The 22,069-nt window shown below is 40.4% G+C and overlaps 1 protein-coding gene across 3 annotated transcripts in view; it reads right to left on the reverse strand.

Moving 5' to 3' along the window:
• The window catches only part of SLC25A26 (solute carrier family 25 member 26), a 133,011-nt gene extending 111,215 nt beyond the window's left edge, over nt 1-21,796 (reverse strand). Inside the window, exons 1-3 of one of the 3 annotated variants that reach the window (XM_047747214.1) lie at nt 21,544-21,791; nt 7,075-7,231; nt 2,634-2,743 (exon numbers count right to left, since the gene is read on the reverse strand). In XM_047747214.1, coding sequence (XP_047603170.1) covers nt 2,634-2,743; nt 7,075-7,231; nt 21,544-21,645 — 369 coding nt within the window. In that variant the 5' untranslated portion in view covers nt 21,646-21,791. Of the gene's footprint in view, nt 1-2,633; nt 2,744-7,074; nt 7,232-21,543 lie in introns of all 3 variants that reach the window. The other 2 variants (XM_047747208.1, XM_047747220.1) reach the window with 2 other exon arrangements.
• Between the last annotated feature and the right edge of the window lie 273 nt (nt 21,797-22,069).

Raw genomic sequence — 22,069 nt, forward strand, 5'->3', positions numbered from 1 at the left:
AAAATACCTTAACACTTCCCAACTCCTGCTATGAAATCAATTTAACCTTGATACCAAAACCAGCAAGACAAAAAAATTAACTATAGACTTACATCTCTTACAAATAAATTAGAAGTCCTCAATAAAATACTAGTAAACAAAACCTAGCACTAAGTAAAAAGTGTTATATACCATGATCAAGTGAGATTTATCCCAGTAACATATGAGTAGTTTAATATTGAAAATCAATTAATATAATACACCATATCAGCAAAATAAAAAACTAGTCTCATAATTATCTCAATAGATGGACACAAACATGAACAAAACTCAACCTTCACAGTGTTAAAAAAAAAAAAAAAATTCACCCAACAAGCTACAAAAAGAAGGCAACTTCCTCAATTTGATAAAGGACATCTATGTAAACCTCACAGCTAACATTATACTTAATAGTGGAACACTAAATGCCTTCTCCCTGAGATCAGAAAAAAGGTAAGGATGCACACTATCACCACTCCTATTCTACATTGTACTAGAGCTTTTAGCCACGTCAATCGGGCAAGAAAAATGAAATAGAAGGCATAGAGAATGAAAAGAAAGAAGTATAACTACTTCTATTTGCAGAGGATATGATCTCATGTATAGAAAATCCTAAAGAATCCACCAAACAGCTTTAGAACTGATTAATGAGTCCTGCAAAGTTGCAGGATACAAGATCAATATAAGAAAATGAATTTATTCCTATAAGTAGCAATGAGCTAACTGAAAATGAAATTTTAAAAAATTTTAATTTAGAACAGCATCAAAAAGAATAAATGAGAAATAATTAGCAAGACAAGTGTAAAACTTATACTCTGAAACTACAAAACACTGGTGAAAAAATTCAATAATACTAAATAAATGGAAAATCATATATTTATAGATCAGAAAATTCAGTATTTTTAAGATAGCAGGAGTCCCCTAATTGATTTGCAGATTCAATGCAATCCATATCAAAATCTGAGTTGCCTTACATAAGTTGATGAACTGATTCTAAAATTCACAAGAAAATTCAAGAGACCCAGAAGAGGCAAAACAATCTTGACAGAGAACAACAAAGTTGGAAGACTCGCACTTACTGTTTTCAAAACTTACCACAAAGCTGCAATAATCAAGACTATGTGGTACCACCATAAGGACAGACATGGAGAGCAACAGAAGAGAACTGAGAGATGGACTGTCTCATCACTGCTTTCCAATTTTCCTCCATCATAATCAGACACCAAATGATCTGTGCAACATCGTCTCTACACAACACTAAGTTGAAATTCACTTTGTTGTACTACTGGTTCATATGTTTTTATTAATGAGCCAGGTATACTAGAAAAAAATGAATAATCTTTAGCTGTTAGGAGCAGAGCTCCATATATATTCATTACCCCAATCTTGTCATTTTCTTGTTCACATCCTCTATGGTCTCAATAAATGTTTCTGCCTGCTTGGTCTTAGGATATGTGTTAAGATATAAGTTAATATCTCCAACAAAGATTATAGTTTTGGTGGGTGGAGGGATAGGCGATGGGGATTAAAGGGTACACTTACCATGAGGGAAGAAAAATTAAATTTTTAAAAAATTACATTTCTATTCATTTCTCCTTGTACTTCCGGCAATCTCTCCTTTAAAATTTGAGACGCTATTATTTAGTCCAGGTTCACGTTTATTACATGTCCCCAAAGCACTGTTCCTTGTATCACTGTACAACAGTCTCTTTGTTTTTTGGCTTTCAGTGTTTTTCTTTGTCTGATACTGACATAACCATATAAGCTCTTTTTGGTTCATATTTCTCTATCAGTTTGGGTTTATCAGACAAGTGGAACCACTATAAGTGATAAGAATAAAGAGTTACTATAGATGTGAACGGTAATTGTGGGAGCTAATTAAGCAAGTTTGGTAGAACAGTTGATTCTGCCTCTAGGGTTAGGACAGAAATCAGAGGGCAGGCAATGGGCAAGGATGAAATGATATGAAATGGGGAAGTGCAAGGACAAATTGGTCCATCTGTTTCTCATCAACCTCAATGATGTGGTTACCCATAGTATAATCTAGCATTCTTTACTGCAGAGCCCACATATCTAACCAAGAATTCAGAAAAGCTGAAAGACATGATCCAGTAGGAACTGGAGAGGCTGTAGACCAGGTGTATCAACTGCACCAGTGCCTGACTCCAACACCAACCCTGTAAGCATCAAGCCAGCTACTGCTTCGCTTCCACCTTACAAATGTTGTGCTGGTTTCTCTTGTAGCCTGCACAACCGGGAACCATCCTGGAAAGGGAGTCCTAGGAAATGGAGTTCCAGCTCAGTTATGCTGACACAATACAAAGCCACCAGAACGTGCATGGATATCTATTTCCATCTCCTTAATTTTATTCTTTCTGTAAAATAATGTTTTAAGTATGTCTCTTGAAAATAGCACATTGCTGGATTTTTCTTTCATCCTATCTAGACGCTATCATTTAACGATCATGTTTAATCCACTTACATTTATTGGGGTTTATGACTTTCATAACTTAAAAGAACTATCTTTTAAAAATGAAATAAAGTATCATCTGTACCAGAGATATAGGCATGATTTGCACTCCTTAAGTATTTTATATGCATGACTTGTTACTTACCACTTCTCCAGCAGAGGCAGCCAACATATGCTTCACAGGCATTAAATATGAAGACGAATCAGTGTGCAAAAACCATTTCACATATTCATAGGTGATAAAAAAAGCAGCAGCTGAAATTTAAAACAAACCAGTCTTTCACAAAGTTTAAATATATATTCAAACTGTTTAGAAATGTTTCTCAAAAACAATTACAACTTGAATTATAAAATTATGAGGTAAGAGAAAAGATAATAGTTGAAACACATACTCTTCCCCCCTGCCCCACTCTTGTAGAATTTACAGTGTCCATGTTATATGTCCAAACCTGGACCTACTAAAAATGCCGAAGACATGATCCCAGCCCTGAGGGAGCCTAACAGCTAAGCTTACATTCACCATTTTGTATTAATAAGTCACTTGACATTTTTTAGTAATTACTCTAGAATAAGATAACAAATTTCTGTGATCCTAATTATCTTTACATACAATAAAACAAGCCACTATGCTGATTTATAGACAGGTTAAGACTGAAAACATATACTTTAACTAAAACATCTATTTGATAATGTTTTATTGCTATTCACTCAAAATAGCTATGGCCACTTTTTACCATATCATGTCACCTTTACATCAAGGAAATAATCAACTATTTAATTACAACTAGAAATCAAAATCTCAAAAAAGCTACCCCATCACCATGAACTAATCTTAACAGCACAAGAGGGCTTTTAAAGCCTGCCATGTACTGTTAATCAAAAGATGTTTATCATTTCCATAAAAGATAAGGCATGAAAGATAAATGAATGACAAATTCATCTTTTGAAGGACATTTGGACAAAATCACATTAAAGTCTAAAACACTCAGAAAAAGAGCTTCATAGTGAAATTAGTTTTCAACAGTTAAAGTCAACGAGCTTTTAAACTCTCCTCAGGCTGCTAACAAATAAAAACACCGGGCCAAATGAGGACTCTTGTAACTGAAGGAGTAATGACCAATGCAAACAGTTTTACATAATTAACACAGATCCCTATCCCACAGTGGTTCTCAATAGGCTTTCCTTACTTCTGCACACTCACCAAATGTACACGAAATAACCGAATTCGGCAGTAAGTTCCACCTGCTACACATTTCACCCTCCCACCCCATCCCCAGGGAAGGAAGATAGTGCTACCAGTTTCTTGGTTTTCCTGGTTAATCACCTCAACCTATTTAGACTATACTGCAAATTTGTGATAGACAAAATCTTTTAGAAATGTAAATCCCAGAGGCACCTGGGTACATCCAACTCTTGATCTCAGCTCAGGTCATGATCTCAAGGTCAAGAGTTCAAGCCTTACTTCGGGCTCCACGCTAGGTGTGGAGCCTACTTTAAAAAAAAAAAAAAAGGAAATGTAAATCCCAAAATTCTCCAAGGTGACAACCAAGAAAACACCACTAATTGGAAATGATGTCACAAGGTTCCAAGTGAGGCTCTGGACAAGTTACAATAAAGAAAAGGAATTGGGCTGATATCTACAGTCTCTTCTAGCTCTTTATTTTTTTTTAAGAGTTTATTTATTTATTTGACAGAGAGAGAGAAAGACAGCAGGAACAAGTGAGCACAAGAAGGTGGAGCTGCAGGCAGAGGGAGAGAAGCAGGCTCCCCATTGAGCAGAGAGCCCGATGCGGAGCTCGATCCCAGGACCCTGGGATCATGATCTGAGCTGAAGGCAGACATTTAACTGACTGAGCCACCTAGATACCCCTCTTCTAGCTCTTTAAAAACAAAAACCTACAGTTTTTCTACACTCCCTTCAAATAAAAGTAAAGATTCTGAATAGCGTCTGCTGTTTCCTCTTTCAACCCTCAGTCCCTTCTCTCCCAACTCTTCACCCGTGCAGAATACTGCAGCCCCCCCTATCCCCAGGGTATTTGCTCAAGAGCCCCAATTCACGACTGAAATGATGCACAGTACCAGACCCTGTATATCCTGCATTTTCCCTATACATACATATCCGTGCTACAGTTTAAGTTATCAATTAGCCACAGTAAGAGATTAATGAAACAGAACAATGCACTGTAATAAAAGTTAGGTGAATGTGGTCATTCTCTCTCAAATATACCTATGCTGTAGTCACCCTTTTTCTTGTGATGGTGGGAGATGATAAAGTGCCTGCATGGTGAGATACAGTAAGATGAACGAGGTAGGCATGTGACGTGGCATTAGGCTACTACTGACCTCCTGATGATGCATCAGAAGGAGGATCATCTGCTTCTGGAAAACGACTCACCACGGGTAACTGAACCACCACAAGCAAAACCACGGATAAGGGGGGACCACCATATGGTCTAAGAAAAGTCTACAGCCACTGAATGTTACACTGGCATATTGTAGGCAGACTAGAGCCTTAACGAACAGTAAAAGAAAAAAAGGGGGGGGGGGGCCACAGAGTAAACTTAACATTCACCAAAAATTTACAGAAAAATAAAAAGGCCATTTCTGAGCCACAGGCACTTTGACGGACTACCCAGCACCACCCATCCACTGATGTTCTACGGATGGCACAACAACAGAGTAAGTAGGGCAAGAAAAACATTTTCTCCACATGCAAGAGTTGAAAACCACATGTACGTGAAGTCCTGCGGGCAAGAATCTATTACAGTACTGTGAGCCTGACAGCCCCGTGTACTCCACAGACTATTGCTAATGCTACCGTCTACCAACATGAATTCCTCTCTGCAATTTGTAAGAGAAAGAGAATTTTTAGAATGATAAAGGAAATACCATAAGAGGTGTTTTGGGTTTTTTTTGTTTTTTGTTTTATATTTTTTAATTCCAATGCTCAGGCCACACCTCAGGCCAGGGAAATCACATCTTTGAAAGTGGGACATAGGCATCGGTACTTTTTTAACCTCTCAGGTGATGGCACTGTGGTCAAATTAGGAATAGTTACATCTCTCCCACATAGAGAACTACAGGTGACAGGGAGCAGGTGCTCCAGAAGAGCTTCCCTATAGTCAACTCCTTACTGTAGTAAGACAAATGAAAATTGAAGGATAACCTCAAAGACAGTTTGCTGTTCTAAGGGCTGCTGGGAGAAGGAGAAGAAGAAAGAGAGAGACCAAAGGACCAAAACACTATTTTCTCTCTGCACTACCTATCTTTATGTGAATATTATGCTCCAGGTGAACACAGATGAACACCTAAATGTCAGGTGAACATGAAAGAATTCCTCATGAACTATCCTGAGAAAAACTCAAGTTTAAGAATCTCCTAGAGCGGGGGCGCCTGGGTGGCTCAGTGGGTTAAGCCGCTGCCTTCGGCTCAGGTCATGATCCCAGGTCCTGGGTTCGAGCCCCACGTCGGGCTTTCTGCTCAGCAGGGAGCCTGCTTCCTCCTCTCTCTCTGCCTGCCTCTCTGCCTACTTGTGATCTCTCTCTGTCAAATAAATAAATAAAATCTTTAAAAAAAAAAAAAAAAAAAGAATCTCCTAGAGCAGAGGTTAGTCTATAATTGAGTGTGTGTGTGACTGTTTTGTTCACTTGCTTTGCTAGTGAGTGCCACTGAAAGTGTCAGTAAACAAAATAAGTATCTGAAAAAAGTACATTGAAAAGTAGATTAAAAAAAAAAATTATACTGGGTGCCTGGGTGGCTCAGTGGGTTAAGCTTCTGCCTCTGGCTCCGGTCATGATCCCAGGGTCCTGGGATCGAGCCCCACATCAGGCTCTCTGCTCAGCAGGGAGCCTGCTTCCCCCTCTCTCTCTGCCTGCCTCTCTGCCTACTTGTGATCTCTATCAAATAAATTTTAAAAATCTTAAAAAAAAAAAAAGATTATACTGATTACAAAGTAAGAGGACCATAAATCACATAATGTGACTCCAAACCTACAACAAAACAAGACACTCAAAGGAGAGTATACAGGAGGAGGGTAGTGGGAGTTGGCTGTATCATCTAAGAGCAATTTAGTTAAGACAGAAAAGGTTTAAGGCCTCTCAGGTTCATGTGCTCCCAAAGAATCTCCAAGGCAGTAGTTATTAAACTCACCCTCACAGTGGAATCACCTAGGAAGCAACTAAACCCCCTGATACCCAGGCAAAGCCCAGACCAATTAAACTTACGGAGGTGACATGGGCATCAGTATTTTTTAAAGCTTCCCAAGAGATTCCATGGGCGGGCAAGGGTGACAACCACGGCTCTGAGGTATGACAAGCAATATTAGAGTAACATTTTCAAGATTCTAACTGGGAATTTTAACAAGAAAAACCATTTTAGAAAGATTGCTTATATTCTATTACAAATACAGCGGAATGGGATCTCTAGCACTAGCTGATTCAAAGCAGTGGGTTAATGAATTGAAAACAAATTCAAGAGATAAGCACAACACATGAGCAATTCCACAGAGGGTAACATCACATAGCATCCTGAAAGTAAATCTCATTATCTTGGTTTTCTAGCAGTGAGAATATCAATGTAATTTTTACCATTAGGAAAGGATCCAATAGCAGCAGAAGGAACGCCTGCATAGATTCCATGAAAACCACCAGCCTTGTTAAATCCTTGTGGACTCTGAAGCCTGGTTTTAATGGTATCCAGAGGAAATAATATCAAGTCAACAGCGACACCTGCTACCCCACCAGCCTTTAAAAAAAAAAGAAGAAGAAGAAGGTTAGAATCAAATAAGCTCTCTGCCATATGGGGGTAGGGATAAGACAAAAGTAATCTTTAAACGTATTTCTCATACCTATCAGTCCACAGCGTATCTGGCATAGTCAAAGGAACTTCTACCTAAATTTATGGATTTTCCCTAGGGAAATAACTACTGTTGTGCTATATTCTTAAATTGTAATTTTTTAAATAAATTTTTATTTTAAATAAAATAAATTTATTTTTAAATTCATTTTTAATGCCTCCGCATGGTTCAAAAGTCAACAAGCAACCTCAGAAAGTTTAAGTCTCCTTCCGTAGTCTAACAACTCAGGTAACCGCTTTCTGCTGGCTGCTTACTGTATCCTTCTGAAGTTACTCTAGGCATATACAAGCAAATATGTAAATGTACTTTATTTCCCTTTTTGGAAAAAAATGTATATACAATATGCACTGTGCTGCTCCCTGCTCTTATCACTTAATTTATCTTGCTGATCTTTCCATATCAGACGAAATGTGTTTTTGTCTTTTTACCAAATGAGTAGTGAAACTGAAGTCAGTCCATTTGGGGAGAGACTTCCATTTTGAAATGGGTACTTGTTCTTGGAAAACTAGATCTGTATTTTAAGATTCATACCATCTAAGAATTCCTGTAGTATTCACACTCCATTGTGTATATTTTAAAATTCCTTGATAATTTTTAAATTAAGTAAAAAAAAAAAAAAAAAAGTGGGGAAAAAATTAAGTTCCCAGAGCATATTAAAACCTGGCCCCTTGGGGTGCCTGGGTGGCTCAGTGGGTTGGGCCTCTGCCTTCGGCTCAGGTCATGGTCTTAGGGTCCTGGGATTGAGCCCCGCATTGGGCTTTCTGCTTAGCGGGGAGCCTGCTTCCCCCTCTCTGTCTGTCTGCTTCTCTGCCTACTTATGATATCTCTCTGTCAAATAAATAAATAAAATCTTAAAAAAAAAAAAAAAAAACCTGGCCCCAAGTAGTCATCTCCCAAAAGACATCACGTTGCTTTGAAGAAGCTGCATTTTTAAACTACAGTAGAGCCTATATAGAATATTTCTAAACTGCTTATCACTTAGGCAAAGTGAAAAATTTCAGGGAAGAAATTTCAGAAAAATATGAACTTAAAAACAGTGTCAAAAAAAAAAGCTCAATACACAAAGTCTAAAAGGCATCATTTAAAAATGTGAATCAAAACCAGTTTGCCGTGAGCAGAAAGAATTACAAAGAGAAAAAGACTCTCAATATGGCTCCTACATAGTAATTTTTAAAATGAACTCATTAGCTTTTCTCATCTTTTGAATTTTGAACATGAATATATTTCCTATCCAAAAGGTAGAAATATATATATTAAAACTATATATTCAAAACTAAGGTATAGGGGGCACCTGGGTGGCTCAGTGGGTTAAAGCCTCTGCCTTCAGCTCAGGTCATGATGCCAGGGTCCTGGGATCGAGCCCCACATCAGGCTCTCTGCTCACCCGGGAGCCTGCTTCCCCCTCTCTCTCTGCCTGCCTCTCTGCCTACTTGTGATCCCTGTCTGTCAAATAAATAAATAAAATCTTTAAAAAACAAAAAACAAAAAACGAAACAAAACGAAAAACTAAGATATAGAAAAAGAGAAATCAGCATTATTCAAACATACAGGCAAAGTTCAAAATGATGAGTTCTTTCCATCCTTTGGTTACACAAAATGCTCGGGTGGTACAAATCTTAGTACCTAGCAAACGCACTCTGCTCTACTTACTACTCACCATAAAACCATTGTAAGAGTTCACTGCAAAAATAAAATTACTCCAGTGAGAAATCCAGTAATGAACTAGGGGAGGTAAATCATTAAAAATTCCTTTAATAGAAACAGGAAAATACATTACCATAAATATTAATGCGGTATTATATGATCAGCCTGAGAGACATGACAGAGCCTCAAAAACCATAAAGATCTACTCCGCAAATGACCTAAAGAGATGTCACCGAAACAACTCAGAGATGTCCCAGAAGAAAACCACAAGAGGCAGTAAAAGAATGACAAGAAATTGGGATTTCTTCCTGGAAATAAAGGTGGCCTTTTCTATGTCACAAGAGTATGTTCCTATGTAGGAAAGTAAAAAAAAAGGGCCAACCTTTTCCAACATTGTTCTCAATTATTTTTAAAGGATTTTGTAAAATTCAGTACATAAATAAATATTGCACCTGCCTCTTTATTTTCTCAAAACACAAAGAAAACAAAAATCCTGCTGGGAATGTCTAATAAGACTAGATTCTTTACAAACATGCTGCATTTCATTGTAATTTTCTCTTTAATCTTAGGAGAGGGCTCAGAGATGCTTGCTATCTACTGCTAAATTTAATCAATAAGTTAATTAGTCTTTTAATCTATTTGGCTTCTTTGCATGCATTGATTCTCTAACCCTTCTTTCATCAGAATTCTTACCTTCACAGAATAAAATAACCAGATTCAATCTGTTTATCTAGTAAAACACGAATCAGAAGTTACTAATTGCTTTTGCAGATTTCAAACTTCTGTAACTCAAATGTCATTTAAATTCATGAGACTGAAAAAAAAAAAAAAAGCCAGAACAAGAATAGGAAAAAGAAAAAAAAAATAACTGATATATTTAGCCACACAGCAACATATTTAAGATTTAAACAAAAACTTTTAGGAGTGCTTATAATTTTATATTAATACAGTTTTGTCCATAATTATGTTCAAAATGCCCAACCCTTATATCAGTTGGATATAAGGAACTCCATCAAATTCCTTTATTCTTTAGTCTAAGAAATTTGTTTTACTTATGACCATTTATCAAAAAGGTCATTAGGCAGGTGTGCCTGAGTGGATCAGGTAAGTGTCTGGCTCTCGGTTTCATCTCAGGTCATGATCTCATGGGTCATATCATATCAGGCTCTGGGATGAACTCGGAATCTGCTTCAGATTCTTTCTCCCTCTCCTCCCTCCTTTCCTCCCTGCTCGCATGCACATGCACACTTTCTCTCACCAAAATAAGTTTCAAGATTTGTGGTAGCTTACACTGAAAACTGTAGTTAAGAACTAGACAAAATCCAAATATACAGAACATAACCCCAATAACCAGCAAGCCTCACTACAACATAACAATTTACTGAGCCCTTGATATAAAATATGCCTCTAGCTTAAGAAATGTAAAATGCCGGCAGGCTGTAGAGAGGAAATATCTAATGAGTGCTTTGAAATTACTCTGGGAGTTGAAAAAATTCAAGATTACATACTATAAGACCTTTATTTTTCAAAAGGAGGCTGGCACAAGAACAGAAAAAAAAAAAAAATCACTGCTGCTTGACCACAGACCCAAACCGAACCACCTGTCTAATTTAACTAAGCAAAATCACAGGACACTGGCCTGAACAACAGCTAAGAACCAGTCAAACCCTTGACATGGCTTCCCTGAGGAACATCCCTCCTCGGCCTTCTCCACAAGGCAGCCGCTAGTGTCTCTGCCTCAGAGACAAGTGCTGCCTCTGCTTTCTGGCAAACTTGTCTTTCTTCCCCAGCAAGATTCACAATCTTTCCAGTGCTCCTGGCCCCCCTACCCTAATGGCAGCATCAGCTTCATGAAATGCAAATGTCAATTTCATCTTGCCACTCCCCAGCCTGTAAATCACCCAAACTTTCCAAGAGCCCTTAGGATAAAGAACAAAACCATAGTAGAGCCTACAAGGTTCTGCAGTTCAGGACCCCATCAACCGCTCATCTCCACCGCCACTGCCTTTTGCTTGGCACCTTCTTGCCACCTTGCTCTCTCTTTTCCTCTAAGTCATCTGATCTTCCTCATTTCTAGGACTGTGTACAGATGCTCCCTAATCTCCTAGTCTAGGTTTAGACCCTCTTGTTTGCTTGCGCTGATCACAATTTTAATTCTACAGTTGAGCATCTGACCATTTCTTCAATGTCTGTGCCTCCCATCAGACTGTAAGATCCATACCTGTTTTGTTAATCAGTATGTTACCAGCACTAGTAATGTTGTGCCCCAGTTTTCACGTCTGAGAGACCACCAAGGAGCCAAGCACCGATGCAATCACGTGAGGGCTTATTTGACAAGCTTAAGCTTGGGCCCAAGTATACCTGACACAGTGGAGTAGGGACTTGGACCCCGAGCCAGATTACAGTCAGAGTTTTTAAAAGTAGAGTAGGGGTGGACTCAGCAGTGGGTGAGGACAAAGGGGGTGTTCAGAAGTGCTATCAGGGTAAAGAAGACTGTCAGGATATTGAAGGCCTGGTTACTATCAAGCCAAGGCCGTTTTTCCCCTTAATGAGGCACTAGCATGAAGACAATTGGGAGTTTCCTGGTGGAATGTCACATTCTTGCTATCAAGCGTCCTTGTTAGTGAGATTTGGGTTTAGAAGAAATTTAACTTTATTTACTTTTCCTTCTATCTCAGCCTCCTTCAGTTTTGTTTATGGAGGGGAGGGTGACATTAGGGCTTAAGGAACTGAGTTATTTGTCTCTGGAAATTGGGCTAGACTCGAGGTGGGTACAGCGTTGTTTTTCTTGGCCTCCACAGTATATAGTAGGCACTCAATAACTACTTAAAGAATGAATCAATGACCCTAATGAAAAGCTACTATCTCTATGTTAGAAGTTACTACAAATCAACCTTAAACAGGTACACTGAATTAAAAACAAAAGGCAAAAACAGGACTATGCAATTCACAGTAGAAAAATATAAATAGCCAACAAAATTATGAATATATTGCTTTCCCATCATTAATGATCAACAAAACTAAAACTTTCCCCCAATAAATCAGAAAAGGTTAAAAATAAGAAGAGTTATAGGCACTATTAAGGGAAACAAATTAGGGGCGCCTCAGTGGCTCAGTCATTAAGCGTCTGCCTTCGGCTCAGGTCATAATCCCAGAGTCCTGATATGGAGTCATTTTTCCAGCTCCCTACTCTATGAGAAACCTGCTTCTCCTACTCCCACTCTCCTACTCCCTCTCCTTGTGCTCCCTCTCTCACTGTCTCTCTCCCTGTCAAGTAAATAAATACATTATAAGCTCCTGAAGGACAATTTGGCAAAATGAAAATTTTAAATTATAAAGCCTTGATCCTGTGATTTTATTTCAAACATTTCTTCCACAGTAGTAGTGCATAAATATACAAGATGGTTTACTACAGCATTACTTGTAACAGTAAAAACACTGGAAACAGGGATGCCTGGGTGGCTCAGTTGGTTCAGTGTCTGCCTTTGGCTCAGGTCATGATCTCCCGGTACTGGAATAAGTCCCACATCAGGCTTTGTGTTCAGTAGGGAACCTGCTTCTCCCTCTACCTCCACTCCCCCTGCTTGTGTACTCTCTCTCTGACAAATAAATAAATAAAATCTTTTAGAAAATGGAAATAACCTGGGGTGCCTGGGTGGCTCAGTGGGTTAAAGCCTCTGCCTTCGGCTCAGGTCATGATCCCGGGATCCTGGGATCGAGCCCCACATCGAGCTCCCTGCTCAGCGGGGAGCCTGCTTCCCCCCCTCTCTCTGCCTGCCTCTCTGCCTACTTGTGATTTCTGACTGTCAAATAAATAAATAAAATCTTTTAAAAAAATGGAAATAACCTAATGGTCCATCCTTGGAAACTTATTAGATAAATTGTTATCTCTGAGTAATGGATTGCTACACAGCCCTTAAAAGAATGAGGTCAATCTGAACACACTGGCACAGAAAATGTTATCTTTTTAAATCAATCAAATAAGCTATAAAATATACGCTGTATCATCTCACCTTTCAAAGAACTGCGTACTGCGTACTGATTTGTATATATGCATAACTAGAAGTCTGGAAGCATACACACTGAATTGCTACAAGTCATTACCTCTATGGCAAGAAATTCTGGATGAGTAGTATTTTTACTATCTTGCTAATTTTTGTAATGTTCCAGTTTTGTAATTAGTATTATAAACATAGAAAAGTAAAGCTTTTCCAAATGAATACCTCTCTACAAAAAAAAAAAAAAAATCCTAATTCCCTAGCTACATGTGGTATATAGTAGGCACTTAATAAGAGGTAACTAAGAACCTTGACCCATGGACCCCAAACTACCTATCTAGCTTCATTCTGTATCCTCTTACAGACCATGAGCCTCACCCAACCTGACTGTTTCCCAAACATGTCCTAGAACTTCTCATTTCTGCCCTCCTGCTTAGAGTGGAATGTCCTTCCTCTGCCCTTTGTCTCCTGTCGACAGCAGACCTACTCCCCTGCCACCACACCTACGTACATACATATACACCACCTGCCAAAATCCTATCCACTGTTAAGGCTATGACCAAATGCCACATCGCCTCTAAGGCCCTTCCCAAGCTCCCAGTCAGAATTACATGCTACTTGGGATGCCTGGGCGGCTCAGTCAGTTAAGCGGCTGCCCTTGGCATGGGTCATGATCCCAGGGTCCTGGGATCAAGTCCCGCATTGGGCTCCCTGCTCACTGGGAAGTCTGCTGCTCTGTCTGCTGCTCCCCCTGCTTGTGCTCGCTCTCTCTCTGACAAATAAATAAAGTCTTTTAAAAAAGGAAAAAAGAAAAAGAATAAGGCTTTAAGAAAGCTTGCCATTTGGGGGCACCTGGGTGGCTCAGCTGGTTGGGCTACTGCCTTCAGTTCAGGTCGTGATCCTGGAGTCCCAGGATCGAGTCCCACAGCAGGTTCCCGGCTCAGCGGGAAGGTGGCTTCTCCTGCTGACCTTTCTCCTCTCATGCTCTCTCTCTCAAATAAATAAATAATATCTTTGAAAAAAAAAAAAAAGAATTACATGCTACTTCCTTGACTCCCCCATATAACTCCGTTTATATTTCACTTTCGTTACTAACCACTGTGTCTGAGCAGACATTGAGATCCTTCAGAACAGAACCCGTGTCAGTCACCTTTGTTCTCCTAAATATCTAACCCGGAACCTCCTAAGCAGCAGGGCTTCTGCACCTGTTTGCTGCTTTGAATCAAATGGAAATGTGAGATGACGAGAAAACCCTTCATAATAAGATGAAAACAGGCCATCACTCTTTAATTGTCCCTGTTGTGGTTTGCCAGAGCACTTGCGACCACTGCAAGCCAGTGCTGCCTGCTACTTACCATTCCACATTGACACTGACAGCTTTGTGGTCTACTCAGGATGACTTCTCCTGAAATTCTGTGCACCCTCACCTCCTGATGGAAAAGGCTGTGTCAGCTCACTATTTTTAGTAAGGCTTTTCTCAAGAACACAGTAATTGGTTCTAGAATTTGACTTGAGTATCCTTTCCATTTCTCCAGAAATTCTTTCAGATTAACTGCTGTCTAAGAACACAGCTTTGACATCAGACAGACAGACGTGGCTTCATTCAGTCTCAACTGAGTCTCCTTAGGAAAGCTCTTCCACCCTAAGTCTAGACTTCTTCATGCATCAAATGGGAAAATAAAAGTACCTATACTTCATAGTTTTTCACAACTGAGATTATACGAAATTAAGAGTGAGCCTGTTATATGCTTACTGTTTGTAATAAAAAGCTGGAAATGCCTGTAAACACTGCAAAATGCCAGCCTTCATCGTTTATCAATAAACATGAGTTATTATTTTTAATATGTTACTATAAATATCATTCAGTGTTTCCTGATGCAGTATTTCTGACACGACAATATTAAAACCCATCAAAAAGGCTTAATAGAGGGTGCCTGAGTGGCTCAGTCTGTTGGGCGTCTGCCTCTGACTCAAGTCGTGATCCTGCGGTCCTGGGATCAAGTCCCGCATCGGGCTCCCTGCTCAGCTGAGAGTCACTTCCTTTCTCTCTCCCTCTGCCTCTCCCCTGTTTGTGCTTGCTCTTTCTCTCAAATAAATAAAATCTTCAAAGAAAAAAAAGGCTTGGCAGAGACTGAAGATTATGTTCACATATTAAATCTCATACATATATATAGAACACATAAATTCAAGTCTTTCATTAGTAATAATGAATTGCAATGTCTCCTCCAACCCTGCTCTCTGGACAAGAATCACGCATGGACACACTCCACACAAAGTGAAATCATGCAATGCATGGCAGGAACAAGTAAGCACCAACTTTAAAATTTGAGGAATATTTACATTCAACTTTGTGACCATTAGGCTTGAATTTATGGGCTTAATTTTTAGAAGCAGAATACAAAATTGTAACTACATGTCTTGGGCTATGAAAAACCTGCAGAAGCACATGTTAAAATGCTCAGGAAATGGTTACTTTTTAATCACTCCTTGCCACTGCATAGCTAATTTGTGTTTCACTTTCTTTTTTTTTTTTTTTAAGATTTTATTTATTTGACAGAGAGAGACACAGTGAGAGAGGGAACACAAGCAGGGGGAGTGGGAGAGGGAGAAGCAAGCTCCCCCGCTGAGCAGGCAGCCCGATACGGGGCTCGATTCCAGAACTCTGGGATCATGACCTGAGCCGAAGGCAAACACTTAATGACTGAACCACCCAGGTGCCCCTCATTTTCTTTTTAATGTATGCCTCCTATTTGACTGTAAATCCATGAAGGCCGGGACCATATCTTTGAGGCACTCTTCCCAAGTACCAGAGCAAAGGCTGACAAATACGTCTCATTGAACAGAAAAAAGATACTTAATTTGTAGAGGTGGGAAAACTATGGGTACAAATTTTATCTCTACTCTATGACATTTCATTAATGTTATGCAAATGCTGGATCATAGATAATCTCAATATTAACTGTTTATTTCGACATGTAGCATTTGTTTGGGAAGTGGTAACAAAAGCACATTAACAAGTCCTTTACAGTTATCAAATACTAAAACTCTCCCAGCAGCCCCTTCTACAGTGAAAGAGAAATGAGAAAGGAAAAGTAGTCTTATCTTCTGGTACTTGAGACACAGAAAAAAGGCTTCCATCACAGCACTGGTTCTCAACGGTGGTCCTAGATGACTGGTGGGTCTCTGAGGGTGCCTTGATGCTTCACTGACTGATCAAAAGTTACAATATACTTGTGTCTAGGTGACTGTCTGCTCAACATAAAAACAAGCAAAAAAAGACCTGCTCCCTCTGACTTAAATGCCATAAAGAAAAAAGTCACACAAAGCAACCTAGCAAATGTGGAAGCATAATTCCTTATACATCTGGAGATAATGCTTCATCATCAGATACTAACTTCTCTTTATACCAGATTGAAGACTAGGAAGGAACCTTCCAGAAAAGAAAGATATGTGGCAAAGAATGTCAAAATCTTCCCTCAAAGTATGTCCAATACTGGGCACCTGGGGTGGCTCAGTGGGTTAGGCCACTGCCTTAGGCTCAGGTCATGATCTCAGGGTCCTGGGATCGAGTCCCGCATGGGGCTCTCTGCTCAGCGGGGACCGTGCTTCCCTTCCTCTCTCTCTGCCTGCCTCTCTGCCTACTTGTGATCTCTCTCTGACAAATAAATAAATAAAATCTTAAAAAAAAAAAAAGTATGTCCAATACTTGATTCTTCTCTTTTCTTCTGCTTTTTTCCACCCCACTTAAGAAGCCCTGGCAACATTACCTGTGCCATTCCCCTCAGGCCACATTCGGCCAATGGTTCTCAGCAGAAGGTCAGGCCCAGGGAGAGGACACTACTACATGAAGAGTATGAAAAAGCTTTTCCAGAACCACCTCACTAAGAAAACAACTTAAAAAGAACAGTCAAGCAGCCAGTCCTTGCTTTACACAGTAAAAATATGCATGAACTTTAATTCCCACAAGTAACACAAGTCACCCAACATCATGGTTCAAATTACAGTTAACACAGTGACATTTTCCAAAAACAGATAATCATAAGAGGAAACTGGCCAACAAAGATGAAAGTGCAGCAAATAAATGAAAAGTTCTAACACTGAAAGTGAAGGTCAAATCTAATATAAAGTTATAGAACACACAGCCAGCCATGGGAATATGGACACCGCTGTCCGAGAGACTCCAGACACATGTCAGAGGAAATCTGTGAAGGCCAACTTATCAACATAAGTGAGGAAAGTGGCTATGACCAAAAGGATGAAGATGTCCCAGAGGAAGGGATGCCAGCAAAAGTCCTCCCATTAAAGGAACTCTTGGAGAGATTTCATAAGGTTGAAAGCACACAGGATAAAATGCTGGAAGTTGATCCAACCTTAGAAAGCAGTAGGACACTTTGCCAAAGCATCAAAAAGATGCTTGTTTGTATCTTAAGCTATCTGACTAGAAGACCAGCACTGGTCAAATTACTTTTGACACATTTTTCATGAAGAAATAGATTATTGGTTTCTGATGTTTTAAATTGCAATGTTCTCAATATTAGCTTTACTGTTTTTTTTCACTTCCCTACATATTTCCGATCAACAGTAAGAGTCTGTCATTTAACACTGACAAGAATTTTTAGAGGCCATTAAAGAATCATACGCTTTCTCATCAGTTATTCGGACCACTCTGCATGGTTTCTGCTTGCACGTTTTGACAACCCAGGCTACCAGCAAGACCGCCTACACTTTACACTGCACGGCACCCACACTTGCCAAGATTTTTTCCCCTACAACCTAGGACAGGTTAAAGGTAACTACCACGGGATGTTTTTGGTTTCATCCAAGTAAACAAGCCAGATGAATTCATGAACTATAAGGACAATGAAACAGTTAAGTACTGAAGGGGAGAGAAGAGTCAGGTAGGAAGGAAAAGAGATGTAATACAGGTTGTGGTTATTTTCAAAAATATAAAGTACTTCTTTATATTTAAAAAAACTAGGAGGCAAAAAGTAATGCTACTATCAACATTATTGTGTATTATCTCGGGAAACTTCAATAGTCCTTTTTTAGTGAACGGAATAGTCTTTTTATAGTTTTAATTAAGCATGAAGATGTACCTATGGGCGGTGTTAGATTTTTTTTTCTCTTTTTTAAGTATTTTCCATGTTATAGTGCATTCTCTTCACAAGCACTGTTGTTTATGACCCCTGAAGAGTTGATGAAATGTATCTTTTAACGTGCACCTAACCATTTCTGTGTTTCATGTTTAAGTGGCTTTCCATTATCTTCACTGACTTAAATGTTAGGAACATCTTTAAGTTACTAATAGTTAGTTTTGAACTGCTTTCCTAAAAGTATGCACCAGTCTCTGTACTCTGAGGTCTTTTTTGGAAAGTCTACTCATGCTAAATGAACACTAACATCCCAGAGGCTCTCCCGTATTTTACTCTACAACCCTTCCATCCACCTCCTGAAGCTTTAGGGAGTGTGCTCCCAGGCTCTGTACTGCATGTTTGACATTATCTTATTTAATACTCGGAATTGGAATTTCAAAACCAGCAGTCATTTAGATCTACCTTTCACTCATTCATTCACTCAATAAGTAAAGCTGAGTAACCATATAATGCCAGGCACTAGTAAAGGAGTAAGCAAGCAAAACAAAACCCTACCAGGAGCACTCAGCCTGCCTCAAAGATGCTCCAAATCTGGGGGTAAAAAAAAAAAAAAAGGGCCACTCCACTGCTGAAGTACTTTGTTAACAAAACTTTCTAATGGCTTCCATTTGCTTCAAATAAAATCCAAAATCCTTTCCACGGCCCACAAAGACTCACTTCAGCTCACTTTTTCTACCTCTCCAATATACCCCTGTCACATCACCCTTACCCACTAGGCCCCAAACACCACTTTAACATCCTCAATTCTTTCCACCTGAGGTTTTCCTTCATGCTGCTCAACAAAATGTCTCTTGATTTCTTATCCTTATGTCTTAATTTAATGTCACCTCCCCAGGGGCTTTCGTGGCCACTCCATCTCAGGTAGGTTCTCCAATATTATTCAACTCTATCCCACTGCAGTTCATTTCTTTTTTTTAATAACTTTTTTTTTTAAGATTTTATTTATTTATTTGACAGAGAGAAATCACAAGTAGGTAGAGAGGCAGGCAGAGAGCGAGAGAGAGAGGAGGAAGCAGGCTCCCTGCTGAGCAGAAAGCCCGATGCGGGGCTCGAACCCAGGACCTGGGATCATGACCTGAGCCGAAGGCAGCGGCTTAACCCACTGAGCCACCCAGGCGCCCCCTTTTTAATAACTTTTAAAAAGATTTTGAGAGAGAGAAAACACAAGTGGGGGGAGGGGCAGAGGGAGAGGGACAAGCAGACTCCCCGCTGAGCAGAGAGCATGACAGGGGGTCCATCCCAGTACGCCGAGATCATGACATGAGCCGAAGTCAGACACTTAAGCAACTGAGCCAACTGAGCGCCCCGAAGTCAGACACTTAAGCAACTGAGCCAACTGAGCGCCCCTCGGTTCATTTCTTAAATAGTATATGAGTTTGGTTTGTTCAGCACCTTACCTCCAAGGGCTATCAGAGTGCTCGATGGGCCAAACACATGGCAAATAAACTGCGTACATAATAAAGGAAATCATTCTTTAACGTGAATGAAATCTAACTTCATCAAAACTTCTCCTTTTGATCCTAGTTTTAACTTGTCTAACTATAATAAAAAAAAGTGTATTTTCAGCATTTGTACCATACTTTAATAAATTCTAAAACTACTGCTCATTTGTTAACTCTGGCACAGACCTGTTTTTAGCAAGAGCTACGGCAGCTGACCTCAGAAACGTATCCAGAAGTGTTTATGGGCATGGAATCCCACATTACACCACCTGGATTCAAATCTGAGCTAAAACACGTAGATAACGTGAAACATGTCACCTGTGTGACTTTGGAGGCGTTACCTCACCTCTCTGTACCTCAGTTCCTCATTTGGAAAACCAGGATAGTACTTAATTCTTTGTCAGAACTGATGTACACAAAGAGCTTACCCCAGTTCCTGGCAGGATAATGTTAACTGTCAAAATTACTACCACTGTCTCTCTAGCTACAGAGGAAAACCTCAAAGTGGTAACATATTTCTTTGGATCTTTAAAACCTAGTTTACACAGGTCTCAGCAAACCTAAATTTAAAACCATCACCCCACAAGTGTGGCTAAGGCACCCCCCTGCACACCATTCTGTAACACCCTGAAACTAGCCCTCATGTCATTTATACTAACAGTCACTTTACTATTCTAGCTCCACCCCCTGACCCATGTGAGCACCTCTAGCTTGTTCACCATGTTATCTCCAACACCTGCAACAAGAAACCTTCAATAATTAAATGAAGAAATTCCACCGAACCTCCATTATTCCATGGGAGCGTTTTTTTTTTTTTTAAGCTGTCTTAAAAAAAAAAAAAATACTGTTTTGGGGGGCGCCTGGGTGGCTCAGTGGGTTAAGCCCCTGCCTTCCGCTCAGGTCATCATCCCAGAGTCCTGGGATCGAGCCCCGCATCAGGCTCTCTGCTCAGCGGGGAGCCTGCTTCCTCCTCTCTCTCTGCCTGCCTCTCTGCCTACTTGTGATCTGTCAAATAAATAAATTAAAAATAAAATAAAAAATACTTGTTTTGCCTACTCTTCCACAATGACGAATCCGTATTCACTGCTCTATTTACTATCCCTACTGGACCTGCCATGGCAGAAGCTTCAAAATATTATAAAAATTTTTGTTCCTAGATTTTGTTTTTGATAGGAAAACATGTTGATTCTTGTAGTTTTTTTTTTTTTTTCTTTAAAAAAAAAAATTAGGGGCGCCTGGGTGGCTCAGTGGGTTAAGCCGCTGCCTTCGGCTCAGGTCATGATCTCAGGGTCCTGGGATCGAGTCCCGCATCGGGCTCTCTGCTCAGCGGGGAGCCTGCTTCCCTCTCTCTCTCTGCCTGCCTCTCCGTCTACTTGTGATCTCTCTCTGTCAAATAAATAAATAAAATCTTTAAAAAAAAAAATTAAACACTACTATCTTACTGGCTCCATAACTATTTGTTCTTATCACTATACCCACGCCTACAAAAACGCTTGAAAGAAAATAAGCAGATTTCTTATATATAGAATGAACAGATAGGTCATTTTCCCAGAGTGAAAACAGATAAAGCTAAATGAAAACCACAGTTCTGGACAAGAAGGAGTCTGTGCGATGTAAGCGCTTTTTGTTTTGTGACATAGATTTCCCCAGTTCTCCAGAGTGTGGTTACAGTATGTAACTGACGCTCTTCTTTTCTTCTTTAGGTAAACCATCCTGCGGAAGACTGTCCGGCAGCCTGCCCCGCGTCTCCTTCTGTCGTCCGGGTAGGAGTGACACAACCGTGACACAAGGCCTGGCGGTGGCCCAGAAACCCCGCGATCCCTGCCAGACCTGCCTAGTGACCAGTGACCCCAGGACGGTTCAACGCGCAAAACCGGAAGAGAGCGGTAGGGCACAGAAGCCACAACGGGCTCCATTGAGAGACTCTGGCACCCCAGCGCCCACCCTGCCGCCCAGCACTCACCACCAGCGAAGCCGTAAACCCCGGCCAGTCCATGGCCCCGCAGACACCTCCACGGCTAACAGCCCAGGCTATCAGTCGAGGCTCAGCAGGTCGCAACCCCATTCAGTGAGCGCCGCCATCTTGAAGGCGGACCTGTAGCGCGGACACATCCGCGGCCACGTGAGGTTGAACCACAACAACTACACGTGCAACGGGGGACGCTGGGCCCTAAAGAGCGCGGGGAGGGAGGGGAGGAGTCCGCGGTGGGATGAGGTCCAGCCAAGTCTCGCGAGTCTTCTCTGACACCCATTCCTGCAGCTGCTTTGCGATTCGACGAGACGAAGAACTCTCGCGAGCTAACGAGCCGGGACGGGATCCTGGAAAGAGGACCCCGGCGGAAGGCTGGCTGAGGCTAAAGTGTCAAGCCCCAAAGAGGCGGGGCTTAGTGAAGGGCGGGGCCGGAGAGGCAGGAAGAAGTTCTGGAGTCCAGGCTTGTGGTTTAGAGTTTCCCTCTTGGTTTTAGGTGTACGGGTTTTGTCTGAATCTC

Source organism: Lutra lutra, chromosome 1 (genome assembly GCF_902655055.1).
Source record: "Lutra lutra chromosome 1, mLutLut1.2, whole genome shotgun sequence".
NCBI lineage: Eukaryota > Metazoa > Chordata > Mammalia > Carnivora > Mustelidae > Lutra > Lutra lutra.